This window comes from Stegostoma tigrinum, chromosome 17 (genome assembly GCF_030684315.1).
Source record: "Stegostoma tigrinum isolate sSteTig4 chromosome 17, sSteTig4.hap1, whole genome shotgun sequence".
Lineage (NCBI taxonomy): Eukaryota > Metazoa > Chordata > Chondrichthyes > Orectolobiformes > Stegostomatidae > Stegostoma > Stegostoma tigrinum.
The window spans coordinates 58,588,273-58,602,212 of NC_081370.1; the positions used below are offsets into that span (position 1 = coordinate 58,588,273).

Here is a 13,940-nt window from a genome sequence, read left to right on the forward strand (position 1 = left end):
CACATGTTGGACTCTGCCAACATTGAGAATGAGGATTTCATAGGCTCTCCTGCACGCAGTTACTGGTTTAAATATTGTACCACCATTCATGGGCAGATATGCCAAAATTATGAAATTTTCATCTTATCCATTGCAATGAAAATATTTTTCTCTGCAACAGAACTGTCACAAACCCCATCTCAGTGAAAGCTGGAATCAAACAAGGGTGCATCGCTGCACCAATTCTCTTCTCGCTTTTCCTCACTGCATTGTTGCAGCTCCAGAAAGTCCTCTGCTGGCATGAAGATAATCAACAAAACAGGCAGGAACCTGTTTAATTTTCAAATCTAATTCAAAACCACTCCAACCTCAATTATAGAGTTTAAAGTGCAGAAAACACTTGTGCGTGCCCTCAGTCACAAACTCAGCTCCAGATTTTTGTCAACTCTGAGATAATGAGACTTTCACTAAACTCCTCAAAAACAAAAGTCTTCTTCCAAGAGGCTCCCACAGAAAAACACTGTTTCCCCCATTGATTAAAATCAACGGGGGGGAGCTGGAAAACATGAACCATTTATCTTGTCTTGAAGCAGACATGGATAACAAGATTTATTGTTGTTGCCATTGTGACATCTCAACTTTTGGTCCATTGAGGAAAAGGTTATTTGAGAACTAAGATCTTAACAGTTCTGTTAACTCTGATTTTTCTTCACAGATGCTGCCAGACCTGCTGAGCTTTTTCAGCGACTGCGGTTTTTGTTCCTGATTTACAGCATTGCAGTTCTTTTGGTTTTTACCTTAAAACTGAGATTTGGATCAAGATTTACTCCTGTAGCCTGTGCTGACTCAGATGATCCACAGCAAATGCAATGGAAGCATCACCAGACTCTGTAAGATCCGCAAAATCTGGCAGCAGGAAAGGAGATACCACAGTTACATCGTCTCCAAGCCAACATACCCAACATTGAAGCATGATTGACTGAAAACAAGCTCTACATGTCATCTGTACCTCTGACAGCAGACGCCCAAAGCAACTGCTAAGAATAATAAGAAATATTACAGTGCAAAAGAGGTCCACTATCTCTAAATCAGCTCTGCAAATGAGCATCATTAACTAGAGCCAAAATCGTGCATTTTCTCCATAATCTTGCACTTTCATTTTATCCAAATAATCATTCACTTCCCTCTTGAATGCCTCAGTCAACCTCTCTGCTCCACACTTCAAGGCAATGCATTCCATATTGCATTTGCTGAGTTTTTTTTCTCAAGTCATGCTTGCTTCTTTTGCAAAATGTATTAAATATAGGCACCCTCATTCTTGTTCCTTTTACAAATTGGAAGAGTTTCTCCTTGATTACTCCATCCAACCCCACATCCCACTTATGATTTTAAAAAGTTTGAAAATGTTTTGGAAGCCTCTATCGACCTGGCTTGGAAATCAGTTGTCTCTCAAGCAACCCTGAAGACATCAAACAAACTTGTCTGGAAATATATAGAGCAGAAATAAAGTCAATGGAGGGGCACACAAGCCTCCAAAAACCACCTGCCATACATGTGGCAGTAACTGCAGACTGTGCAATCTCAGAATCCAATAAAGCAGAGTGGAAGCAAGTCATCCGTGATCCTGAAATATGCTGAAGAATTCATCTTTTCTTCTAGCCTTCATAAGGTTGGCATCTCAGTTTTAAACATGCGCGTTTATGTTCCCAGCATGCTTTCTGACAATCCTCATTGAACTTGTGTTGATCCCTTGGCTTGATAGTGATGCTGAACTGGAGGATGGGAAGGCTACCAGGTTGTAGGTTGTCCTCCTGCTGCTTACGGCTCATTGCTCTTCATGGATACCCAGCTGTCAATTGCTAGATCTGTTCTGGATCTATCGCACATAGCACAGAACTAGTGCCACACAACATAATGGTGGGTATCCTCAATGTGAAGATGGAATGTAGTCTCCACTTAGGTCCTATTAATATTATTACATAATGGTTCATCTGCCATAGATTAGCAAGGATGAAGTTGTTTTCATTTTTCTTCGTCTCTCATCTTGTGTCACAGACTACCAACCAGCCCCCTAGCTTTATCATTCATGTCTCATACAGTCCCATCAGTAGAGGTGTTACTGAGCCACTGTTGGTGATGGAGATTGAAGTTCTCCCACCCAGGCAGTAGAATGTTCTCTTGGACTCTCAGTTCTTCTTCAAAATGATGCTCAACATGATGGAATGGTGAGGGATGGTGCTAAGTGACATTCAACAGCAAATCACTGGGCTGTGTCTGACTTTATGTTACGAAACTCCAAGGGGCATGGAGTCAATGTTGAGGATTTCAAGAGACTTCTGGCTGCATACCGTTGGGTCTGTTCTGCTGCTGGGACAAGACGTACCCAGGACTAGTGATGGACCTGTCTGGAACACTGCCTGTAAGATATTATACTGTGATTATACTCTGTCAAACTGTTACTTCACTGGTCTGTGGGGATCCCCATTGATTTCACTCAACAGAGAGGGCAAATCTGCAAAGTTCACTGAGTACAGTGTGCCTTTGTCATGTCTGGTAGTCCATTGTATTGTACTTTTCTGAAATAGATTCATGGGCCAGTTCAGGCAGCAGTTAAGAATCAACTTGACACCCTTCCTTAGAGAGAATTGGTGAAACAGCAGTTAGCACTCCTGCCTCAAGGCACCAGGGAGCCAGGTTCAATTCCAGTGTTAGGTGACTCTGCGTGGTGTTTGCACCTCCTCCCTGATATTGAACAGGTCCCCTGTTTTCTTCCCACAGCCTAATGATGCACAGGTTAGGTGGATTGGCTACACTCAATCGTCTTTAGGGATGTGTGGGCTAGGTGGATTAGCCATGTGAAATGCAATGTTACAGGGTCTGGCTGGGTTGCACTTCAGAGGGTCAGCACACTCTGTGGGCCAAGTAGCCTCTGTCTCTATTATAGGTATTATGAAATAACTGCATAGAGGCTAATATCCCATCACTGAGTCACCCTTCATTTACTTGCACGTGGAGTCTGACCGACTAGCTCAGAGTCAGTCCCTAGAGTGAGAAGTCTCCCTAAGACTCCTGTTTATACCTGTCAGCCAGGGCTCCCTGATTTGCCCAGGTTAAATGTCCCAATCAGAAATTTCATACACAGGAAGAACTACCTGGCCAACCTCATTTCAATCACAATGGCTCTATGACAGGTTTTACTGAGAATATAATTTTTTTTAAAAATGAAAGAACTGCAGATGTTGTAAATCAGGAAACAAAACAGAAATTGCTGAAAAAGCTCAGCATCTGTGAAGGGAAAACACAGAGTTACACCTCCAGGTCCGGTGACCCTTCCTCAGAACTTCCTCAGTTATATTGAGAATGTGGTAGTTTAATGATCACTATTACTGGTGTTAAATGTCCATTCCAGATCCACTTAGTTAATTGGATTTAAAATGCTTAGTTACCACGATCATTAATTCATGTCTAAAAATTACTAGACTGACAATGTGATCACTGTTGTTGTTCAGGATGTGTGTTTGTGTATACCTTTTTCTTGCATAGAATATGGTACCATTTGGCAAGTGCCAGCATTTATTTCACATCACTAACTTCGCATGAATTGACTGGTTTGCCAGGACATCAGAGGGCTGTTAAAAGTCAACTATATTGCTGTGGGCCTGGAGTCACATGTAGGCCTGACTGGGAAAGGTGGTACTCAAGAGTGAGGTGAGAATAAAATCATTCACCCAACACATAGCTAGGGTCTGGAATGCACTGCCAGGATATCTGGTGGAGGCAGGTTCAATTGAAACATTCAAAAGAGCATCGGATGATTATTTGGATTGAAATAGTGTGCTGGGATGTGGGGAAAAGGCAGGAGATCAGCACAGATACAATGGACAAATAGCTTTCCTTCTGTTCTGTCACAATGCTGAAATTCTTTCGCTGAAGGACATTACTGAACCAGATGTGTATGTGATTAGTCACTGCGAGTGACCTCACACTCCAGATTTATTAACTGAATTTCAATTCCACCAAATGCTAGGGTTGGGATTTGAACCCACGTCCCCAGAACATTACATGGCCTCTGGGTTACGAATCCAGTTACATTGCCATTGTATCATTTGCAGCCCTCCTAAAGTGTGACAATAATGCTGGAAGTCAGATTATTGGAGTAAATCATATTGCCCCTCACAATATCATAAGTGCTGATATTTTCTGTCACAACTACCGCAAATGAATGGCCCCTGTGTGACAGCAACTGGGTGGCACGGTGGCTCAGTGGTTAGCACTGCTGCCTCACAGCATCAGGGACCCAGGTTCGATTCCAGCCTCAGACTGCTGACTGTGGAGTTTTCACATTCTCCCCGTGTCTGCATTGGTTTCTTCAGGCTGCTTTGATTTGCTCCCCAAAGATGTGCAGGTTGGTTGGATTGGCCATGGGAAATGCAGGGTAGAGAGATGGGTCTGGCTGGGATGCTCTTCAGAGGGTCAGTGTGAATTTGATGGGCCAAATTCCAAGTACGGAGGGATAACTCTGGCATGTGGATAAGTAACAGCCTCTAGTAAGTGGTAAGGTTGGTGCAGGAGTACAGTACAATGGAGTTCAACCTGGATAAATGCGAGGTGATGCATTTTGGAAGGTCAAATTTGAAAGCTGAGTACAGGATTAAGGATAGGATTCTTGGCAGCGTGGAGGAACAGAGGGATCTTGGTGTGCAGATACATAGAACCCTTAAAATGGCCACCCAAGTGGACAGGGTTGTTAAGAAAGCATATGGTGTTTCAGCTTTCATTAACAGGGGGAGTGAGTTTAAGAGTCGTGAGATCTTGTTGCAGCTCTATAAAACTTTGGTTAGACCGCACTTGGAACACTGCGTCCAGTTCTGGTTGCCGTATTGTAGGAAAGATGTGGATGCTTTGGAGAGGGTTCAGAGGAGGTTTACCAGGATGCTGCCTGGACTGGAGGGCTTATCTTATGAAGAGAGGTTGACTGAGCTCAGTCTCTTTTCATTGGAGAAAAGGAGGAGGAGAGGGGACCTACTGGAGGTATACAAGATAATGAGAGGCATAGATAGAGTTGATAGCCAGAGACTATTTCCCAGGGCAGAAATGGCTAGCACGAGGGGTCATAGTTTTAAGCTGGTTGGTGGAAAGTATAGAGGGGATGTCAGAGGTGGGTTCTTTACTCAGAGAGTTGTGAGAGCATGGAATGTGTTGCCAGCAGCAGTTGTGGAAGCAAGGTCATTGGGGTCATTTAAGAGACTGCAGGACATGCATATGGTCACAGAAATTTGAGGGTGCATACATGAGGATCAATGGTCGGCACAACATTGTGGGCTGAAGGGCCTGTTTTGTGCTGTACTGTTCTATGTTCTATGTTCTAAGTGTTTCAAAGTACCCAAAGCATTAACATTGAAATTACCTTCATCCGCAACCTCGGTAATGGGAACTTTAAGTTCCTTGGCCATGAAGCCAATGACTGAGAAGATGACGAATCCTGCAAAGACACTTGTGGCACTGTTGGCACAAGTCACTAACAGAGTGTCCCTGGAGGAAGGTGGAGAAGAACAGCAGTTACAAAAAGCTCACCGCCCACGTTCAGGATAGTAACTGCTCCTAAAAACTTGACACCCACCAAGTGAGGAGCGAGCAAATGAAACATCTTCCAGCTTACCTGTAAATGTTATTGTGGAACTTGTTGTATGAGGAGAGTGTTATCAGTCCTCCCCAGGCAGCAGAGAGCGAAAAGAAAATTTGAGTTGCTGCATCTTTCCACACCTATTGGAACAAACAGAGACAGAGCTGTGATTTGTACCAAATTAAGATTGCATGGTAACAATTCATATTTATGTAGCGCCATTGTAACAACAACTTATAGTGCCATTAAAATAATAAAATGTCTCCTCGTACTTCATAGGAAGATCAATTTAACACTGAGCCACATAAAGAAATATTGGAATAAATTTGGCAATCATGATGAACAGGTTCCAATTTGAGGAATTCCACCATGAATCCATTAGGAGAAGTGATCTGTCAAGGAAAATAAGGACAGGACCTGCCATCTCAGAGTCTGAATTTTGCAGATGGGAAGATGAGCCACAATTCAAGAGAGATATAATTGCAACTCTTAAAGAGGAAAAGAAGGAGAAGAACACTACTTATATAGTACAGTACAGTGGACAATGAAGAAGGCTATCTGGGAACGCAGTGAGATCTTGATCAACTGGGCCAACTTGATCAAGTGGGCTGAGGAATGGCAGATGGGTTTTATTTTTGATAAATGCAATGTGTTGCATTTTGGTAGGTCAAATCAGGGCAGGACCTACACAGTCAATGATAGGGCCCTGGGTGTTGGGTGTGTTATAGAACAAAGAGATGAAGGGGCACAGGTTAATAGATCCTCAAAAGTGGAGTCACGGGTATACAAGACGGTGAAAAAGGCTTTTTTGCTTGTTTTCAAGCATGCTTGCTTTTGTCTGTCAGAGCATTGAGAACAGGAATTAGGACATCTTGTTGCATTTGTACAAAATGTTGGTAAGGCCACATTTGGAATACTACATGCAATTCTGGTCACCCTACTATAGAAAGGATATAATTAAACTGGAAGCAGTGCAGAAAAGATTTACTTGGCTGCTACCTGGACTGGACTCAATTTGTAAAGAGATGCTGGATAGGCTGAGAGCAGAGAAAACTGAGGGGTGACATTATAGAGGTCTATAATATCATTAGAAGCACAGATAAGGAAGATAACCAACAGCTTGTCCCCATAGTAGGAGGGTCTAAAACTAAACAGCATAGGTTTAATGCAAGAGGGAAGAGATATAATAAGGTCTAGGGGGACAATTCTTTCACACAGAGGAACAGACTGCCAGAGGTAGTGCTGGGGGTGATTACAATTTTGTCATCTAGGAAACATTTGGACAGGTACATGAATGGGATAGGCATTTTTTATTCAATTGTGGGATATGAACGTCACTGGCTGGCTAGCATTTATTGACCATCCTGGTTGTCCTTGAGAAGGTAGTGGTGAGCTGCCTTCTTGAACCGTTGCAGTCCACCTGCTATAGGCTGACCCAGATGCCCTAAGGGTGGGATTTCCAGGATTTTGACCCAGCGACAGTGAAGAAACAGTGATATATTTCTGAGTCAGGATGGTGAGTGATTTGGAGGACAACTTGAAGTTGATGGTGTTCCCATGTGTCTGCTGCCCTTGTTCTTCTAGATGGAAGTGTTCATGCTCTTCGAAGGTGCTGTCTGAGGATCTTTGGTGAATTTCTGCATTGCAGATAGTATACACTTCTGCTACTGAGTGTCGGTGGTGGAGGGAGTGAACGTTTGTAGATGTGGTGCCAATTAAGCTGGCTGCTTTCTCCTGGATGGTGTCAAGCTTCTTGAGTGTTGTTGGGGCTGAACTCATCCAGGCAAGTGGGGAGTATTCCATCACACCCCTGACTTGTACCTTCTGGATACGAAGATAGGTGGACATGCAGGTAGTACTGAGGAGGTGGGGAGGCTGCAGAAAGATTTAGACAGTTTACGAAAGTGGTCCAGAAAATGGCTGATGAAATTCAACGTGAGCAAATGCGAGGTTTTGCACTTTGGAAAAAAGAATACAGGCATGGACTATTTTCTAAACAGTGAGAAAATTCATAAAGCAGAAGTACAAAGGGATCTGGGAGTGTTGGCCCAGGATTCTCCAAAATTTAACTTGCAGGTAGAGTCCGTGATTAAGAAAGTGAATGTAATGTTGTTGTTTATTTCAAGAGGGTTGGAATATAAAAGCAGCGATGTGCTTCTGAGACTGTATAAAGCTCTAGTTAGGCCCCATTTAGAATACTGTGTCCAATTTTGGGCCCCACACCTCAGGAAGGACATACTGGCCCTGGAGCGTGTCCAGCGGAGATTCACACGGATGATCCCTGGAATGGTAGGTTTAACGTACGATGAGCGGCTAAGGATCCTGGGATTGTACTCATTAGAGTTTAGAAGGTTGAGGGGAGATCTAATAGAAACTTACAAGATAATGTATGGTTTAGAAAGGGTGGATGTGGGGGAGTTGTTTCCGTTAGGCCGGGAGACTAGGACCCGTGGGCACAGCCTTAAAATTAGAGGGGGTACATTTAAAACGGAAATGAGGAGACATTTCTTCAGCCAGAGAGTGGTGGGCTTGTGGAATTCATTGCCACGGAGGGCAGTGGAGGCCAGGATATTAAATGTCTTCAAGGCAGAGATCGATAAATTCTTGATCTCACAAGGAATCAAGGGCTACGGGGAGAGTGCAGGGAAGTGGAGTTGAAACGCCCATCAGCCATGATTAAATGGCAGAGTGGACTCGATGGGCCGAATGGCCTTACTTCCACTCCTATGTCTTATGGTCTTATGGATGGTGGACAGGTTTTGAGGAGTCAGGAGGTGAGTTACTCGTTGCAGTGTTCCTAGCCTCTGACCTGCTCTTGTCACTACTGTTTTTATGTGGTGAGTCAATTTGAGTTTCTGGTCAATGATAACCCCCAGGATGTTGATAGTGCGGATTCAGTGATGGTAACACCATTGAATGTCAGGGAGTGGTAGTTAGATTGTCTCTTATTGGTGATGGTCATAGCCTAGTATTTGTGTGGCATGAATGTCACTTGGCACTTGTCAGCCCAAGCCTGGATATTGTCCAGATCTTGTTGCATTTGAACATGGGCTACTTCAGTAACAGAGGAGGCACGAATGGTGCTGAACATTGTGCAATCATCGGTGAACATCCACACTTCTGACCTCATGATGGAGGGAAGGTCATTGTTGAAGCACTTTGAGATGGTTGGGCCAAGGACACTACCCTAAGGAACTCCTGCAAAGATGCCCTGCAGCTGAGATGACTGACCTCTAACAACCACGACCATCTTCCTGTGTGTCAGGTATGATTCCAATCACCAGAGAGTTTGCCCCCTGATACCCATTGATTCCAGTTTTGCTAGGGCTCCTTGAGACCACACTCGGTCAAATGCAGCCTTGATATCAAGGGTTGTCACTCTCACCTCTCCTCCAGAATTCATCTCCGCTGTCCATGTTTGAACCAAGGCTGTAATGAGATCAGGAGCTGAGTGGGCCCGGTGGAACCTAGATTGGCCGTCACTGAGCAGGTTATTGTAGAGCAGGTGCTGTTTGATAGCCCTGTTACTGACACCTTCCATCACTTTACAGATGATCAAGAGGAGACTGATGGAGTGGTAATTGGCCGGGTTGGATTTGTCCTGCTTTTTGTGTAAGGGATCTTACTTGTGAAATTTTCCACATTGTCGGGTAGATCCCAGTGTTGTAACTGTACTGGAACAGCTTGGCTAGGGGAGCGGCAAGTTCTGGAACACAAGTCTTCAGTACTGTCGCCAGCATGTTGTCAGTTCCTGTAGCTTTTGCAGTATTCAGTGTCTCCAACCATTTCTTGACATCACGTAGAGTGAATTGATTTGAATTGTTTGCAATCCTTGGCATTTCTATCTGTAGACTGCTACAAATGCTTCAGCCTTATGTTTTGCAGTGATGTGCTGGGCTCTTCCATCATTGAGGATGGGGGTATTTGTGGAGCCTCCTCCTCCAGTGAGCTGTTTAATAGTTCACCACCATTCACAATGGGATGTGATAAGGCTGCAGAGCTTAGATCTGATCCACTGGTTGTGTGATTGCTCAGCTCTGTCTGTCAAATGCTGCTTATGGTGTCTGACATGTGAGTAGCCCTGTTTAGTAGCTTCACTGAGTTGACACCTCAATTTTTAGATGTACCTGGTGCCGCTCCTGACATGCACTCGTGCACTCTCCATTGAACCAGGGTTGATCCGCTCATTTGATGGTAATGGTTGAGTGGTGGATATGCTGGGCCATGAGGTTACAGATTGTGCTGGATTACCATTCTGCTGCTGTTGATGGCCCACAGCGTCTCATGGATGCCCAGTCTTGAGTTGCTAGATCTGTTTGAAATCTGTCCTATGTAACACAATGGTAGTGTCACACAACACGATGGCAGTTGTTCTCAATATGAAGGTGAGATTTTGTCTCACAAGGACTGTGCGGTGGTCACTCTTACCAATACTGTTATGGACAGAAATATCAGCAGTCAACAGATTGGTAAGGATGAGGTCAGGTATGTTTTTCCCTTTTGTTGGTTCCGTCACCACCTGCCGCAGACCCAGTCTAGCAGCTATATCCTTTAGGACCTGATCAGCTCGATCAGTAGTGCTGCTGCCGAGCCACTCTTGGTGGTGGACATTGAAACCTCCACCCAGAATACATTTTGTGCCCTTGCCATCCTCAGTGCATCCTCTAGGTGTTGTTCAACTTGGAGGAGTATTGATTCATCAGTTGTGGGAGGACATACGCGGTAATCAACACAAGGTTTCCTTGCCCATGCTTAACCTGAAGCCATGAGACTTCATGAGGTCAGGAGCCAAAATTGAGGACTCCTAGAGCAACACCCTCCCGACTGTATACCATTGTGCCACCACTTCTGTAGAGTCTGTCCTGCTGGTGTGATGGGGCATATCAAGGGATGGTGATGGTGGTGTCTGGGGACATTGTCTGTCAGGTATGATTCTGTGAGTATGACTGTTGCTTAACTAATATGTGAGACAGCTCTCCCAATTTTAGTACTAGTCCCCAGATGTTAGTGAGGAGGACTTTGCAGGGCCTACAAGACTGTTTCTGCCATTGTCTTTCCCGGTGTCTAGGTTGATGCTAGGTGATCCATCCAGTTTCATTTCTTTCAGAGTTTGTAGTGGCTGGTACAAATGAATAGTTTGCTAGGCCATTTCAGAAGGCAGTTGAGAGTCAACTGTATTGCTGTGGGTCTGGAGTCACATGTTGGCCAGATAAGGTGAAGGTGCAGGATTTCCTTCCCTGAAGAACATTAATCCATCAGATAGCTTTTTCCGATGATCAACAATGATTTCATGGTGATCTGTAGATTCTTACTTCCAGGTATGGAGGGATGTAGACCGAACAAAGGCAAATGGTACTATATTAATTGTAAAAACTGAACGGCATGGACTAGTTGGGCCAAAGGGCCTGTTTCCATGCTGTAAAATTTATGACTCTATGGCAATGATAATGGCTGTACTGAGGTTTGACAAGTATTTGAGATAGAAAGGTTTTCAACTTTCCAAACTTGGGTCAACAATTCCACTTGGAGAGGTAATGTTGGAATGGCTTGGTGTTGTTAGAATTGATATATAATTCAAGAAGAATTTGACTTTCACTACCACAACCGACAGCTAAAACAATATGAGATGGTGAAATGAAGAGGTAGTCTACTTTTTAAAAAAGAGAATTGCAAGACATCCACAAACAATTGCACTCCAAACAGAAAGTAAGTGGGCAAATGAACTATTTGAAAGAAGGTAGCACAAGATGTTGACAGGTTCCTGAACCAAGTCTGCCTCTCACCTACTCAACTGATCTCCTTAACAAAGTGACTGTTAAAATGTGTAAGTTTCATGGTGTCATAATACATAGCAATTGGAAAATTAAACATTAAAAACCTTTTGCTTTGTATTTGTAATGAGTAGTAACATGTAAATGAATTGGGAGCAGGAGACTATTCAGCCCCTCTTGCCTTCTTGATAAAGTCATGCCCGATCTGATTGTAAACTCAAATCCACATTCCCATCTACACAATAGCCTTTCACTGCCTTGCTTAACAAGAAGCTCGCCACTTCCACTTTAAATGTAACCAACAATTCTGTTCCTACGGCCTGTCCAGGAAGAAAGTTCCAAAGACATGTGATCCTCTGAGAGAAAGCAATGTTTCACCTCATCTATTTTAATTGGGTGGCCCCTGATTTTTAAACAGTGACTGCTCCTACTTATTTTTATTTCATCCACTTTAAATCTCATTGTTACTCAGCCATCGATGAACTACGAGAAAAAAACTGTTTGAAATCTCTTTGTAAGTTAAAACAGACACGATATGATTGTAAAATCTTTTGCAAATGCAGTTTTTTTAATATTTTTTTCTATTGAAAGCATACTTTTTCGACAAGGTCTCAGATCACTCATGAACATAAGATTTGACACATAGAATAGAACTTATTATTTTACTTTGAAATGAAACAAGTAAGGTAAATTTCATTTGTATCAGTGTATAGAAGCTATCGGAGTCGACACCTGGTAAAAACACAAACTATTTAGGGATGCCCCAAAGTGGTGGCTTACTCAGCACTCTGAAGCTTATTTTGAAAAATCTACTTGAACGTTTCACCACTTCCAAACTTCAGACATCCATCTCCAATACAACTATGGCCTTCCCACCAATAAGAGGGAGAAAGTGGTGAATGAGACCCATTTATAATTCCTCATATGATAAAGCAGATGATAAAACACATCTATATGCAGCAAGAACTTGTTTGTAACGAGTTAAGTGGAAAATATTTTTCATGCCACTGAAGTAACAAACACAAACCAGTTCCAGTTAGATAACGTCCAGCCACATCCAATTAACATTTAACGATATTAGTGTCACAATTACATTATTGTCAATACTCTGCTATTAAAATTGATCAAAATGTAACTGAATCAATCACCCAAATACTAAGGCTACAGCAGCAAGTCATAAATCTGGAATTTAAGAATGGACAAATCACCTCCTGACTGCATAGAACCTATCCACCATCCACCAACACACAAATCAGGTATGTGATAGAACATAGAAGTATAGAGTCATAAAGTTATAAGGCTTGGAAACAGACCCTTTGGCCCACCATGTCTATGCTGACCACAAACACCAAATTATACTGATCCCATTTACTTACACCTGGCAGTTTAAGAGTCATCCAGGTCCCTCTTAAATATTGCAACAGTACAAGCCTCCTTCTCAGGCAGCATGTTCTCTATTTCTACTGCTCTCTGGGTGAAAAAAAAGTTTCTTAGATCTCCTGGGAGTCATTTACTTCTCACTTTAAACTTATGCCCTCTGCACTTTGAACATCTGCTGTGCAGAAGAGATTCTAATGATCTACACTGTCAATTTTTGCATAACCATTTCAGAACCCCCTCAGTCTCTTCTGCTCCAAGGAAAATGAACGCAGCCAATTCATGCTTTCCTCATAAGTGAGACTTTTTTTTCCCAGGCAACATCCTAGCGAATCTCATCTGCAATCTCTCCAGAGCAATTGTGTCCTTCTGGTATTGTGATGACTAGAGCTGTACACAGCATTCCATCTGTGATCTAATCAATGTGGAATAAAGTTGTAATAAGACCTCCTTGCTCCTATAGCTTACACCTCAGCTTATAAAGGTAAGCATCCATACACTTTCTTCACCAGGCTGTCTACCTGTGCTGACACCTTCAGGGATCTATGTAACTCGGCCAACGTTGTCTACCTCATACGCTGCAGAGAAGGCTGCTCTGAGGCCTGGTATATTGGCGAAACCATGCAGACACTACAACAACAGACAAATAGACACCACGCAACGATTGTCGGAAAGAGATGCAATTTCTTCTCGAAGTCACACATGATTCTGACTTAGAAATATATCATGTTCCTTCAACATCTCAGGTCAAACTCCTGGAACTCTCGTCCTAACATCACCATGGGACCACCTTTACCATGCACGCTGTGGTTGTACAACGAAAAAGCTCACAACTGCCTTCTCAAGGGAAATCTGATGTGGGTAATAAAAATGTCATGCCAAATGACTTGCCTATGCTGCCCAATGAATTTTTTAAAACTCCATCGTAATTGAATTAAAGGAAATTGCTCTGAACAAGCATGTCTTTGTGGTACACAAGCAGACAAGCTTACATAGCCTAGTACACGACAGGAAATTGTATGCGCATTTGCTGCAATTTTTATTTAAATAAATATCTAAGGGAGCATGGCCTTATTTCTTCAAACCAAGACAATAAAATGTGAGGCTGGATGAACACAGCAGGCCCAGCAGCATCTCAGGAGCACAAAAGCTGATGTTTCGGGCCTAGACAATTCCTAGAAGCATGGCAT

At 43.1% G+C, this 13,940-nt stretch overlaps 1 protein-coding gene across 2 annotated transcripts in view; it reads right to left on the reverse strand.

The window, feature by feature from the left end:
- slc6a5 (solute carrier family 6 member 5) overlaps positions 1-13,940 on the reverse strand; it is a 62,480-nt gene that overhangs the window by 20,228 nt on the left and 28,312 nt on the right. For both annotated transcript variants that reach the window (XM_059652183.1, XM_059652182.1), the window contains exons 9-10: positions 5,639-5,742; positions 5,387-5,511 (exon numbers count right to left, since the gene is read on the reverse strand). In XM_059652183.1, coding sequence (XP_059508166.1) covers positions 5,387-5,511; positions 5,639-5,742 — 229 coding nt within the window. The remainder of the gene's footprint in view (positions 1-5,386; positions 5,512-5,638; positions 5,743-13,940) is intronic.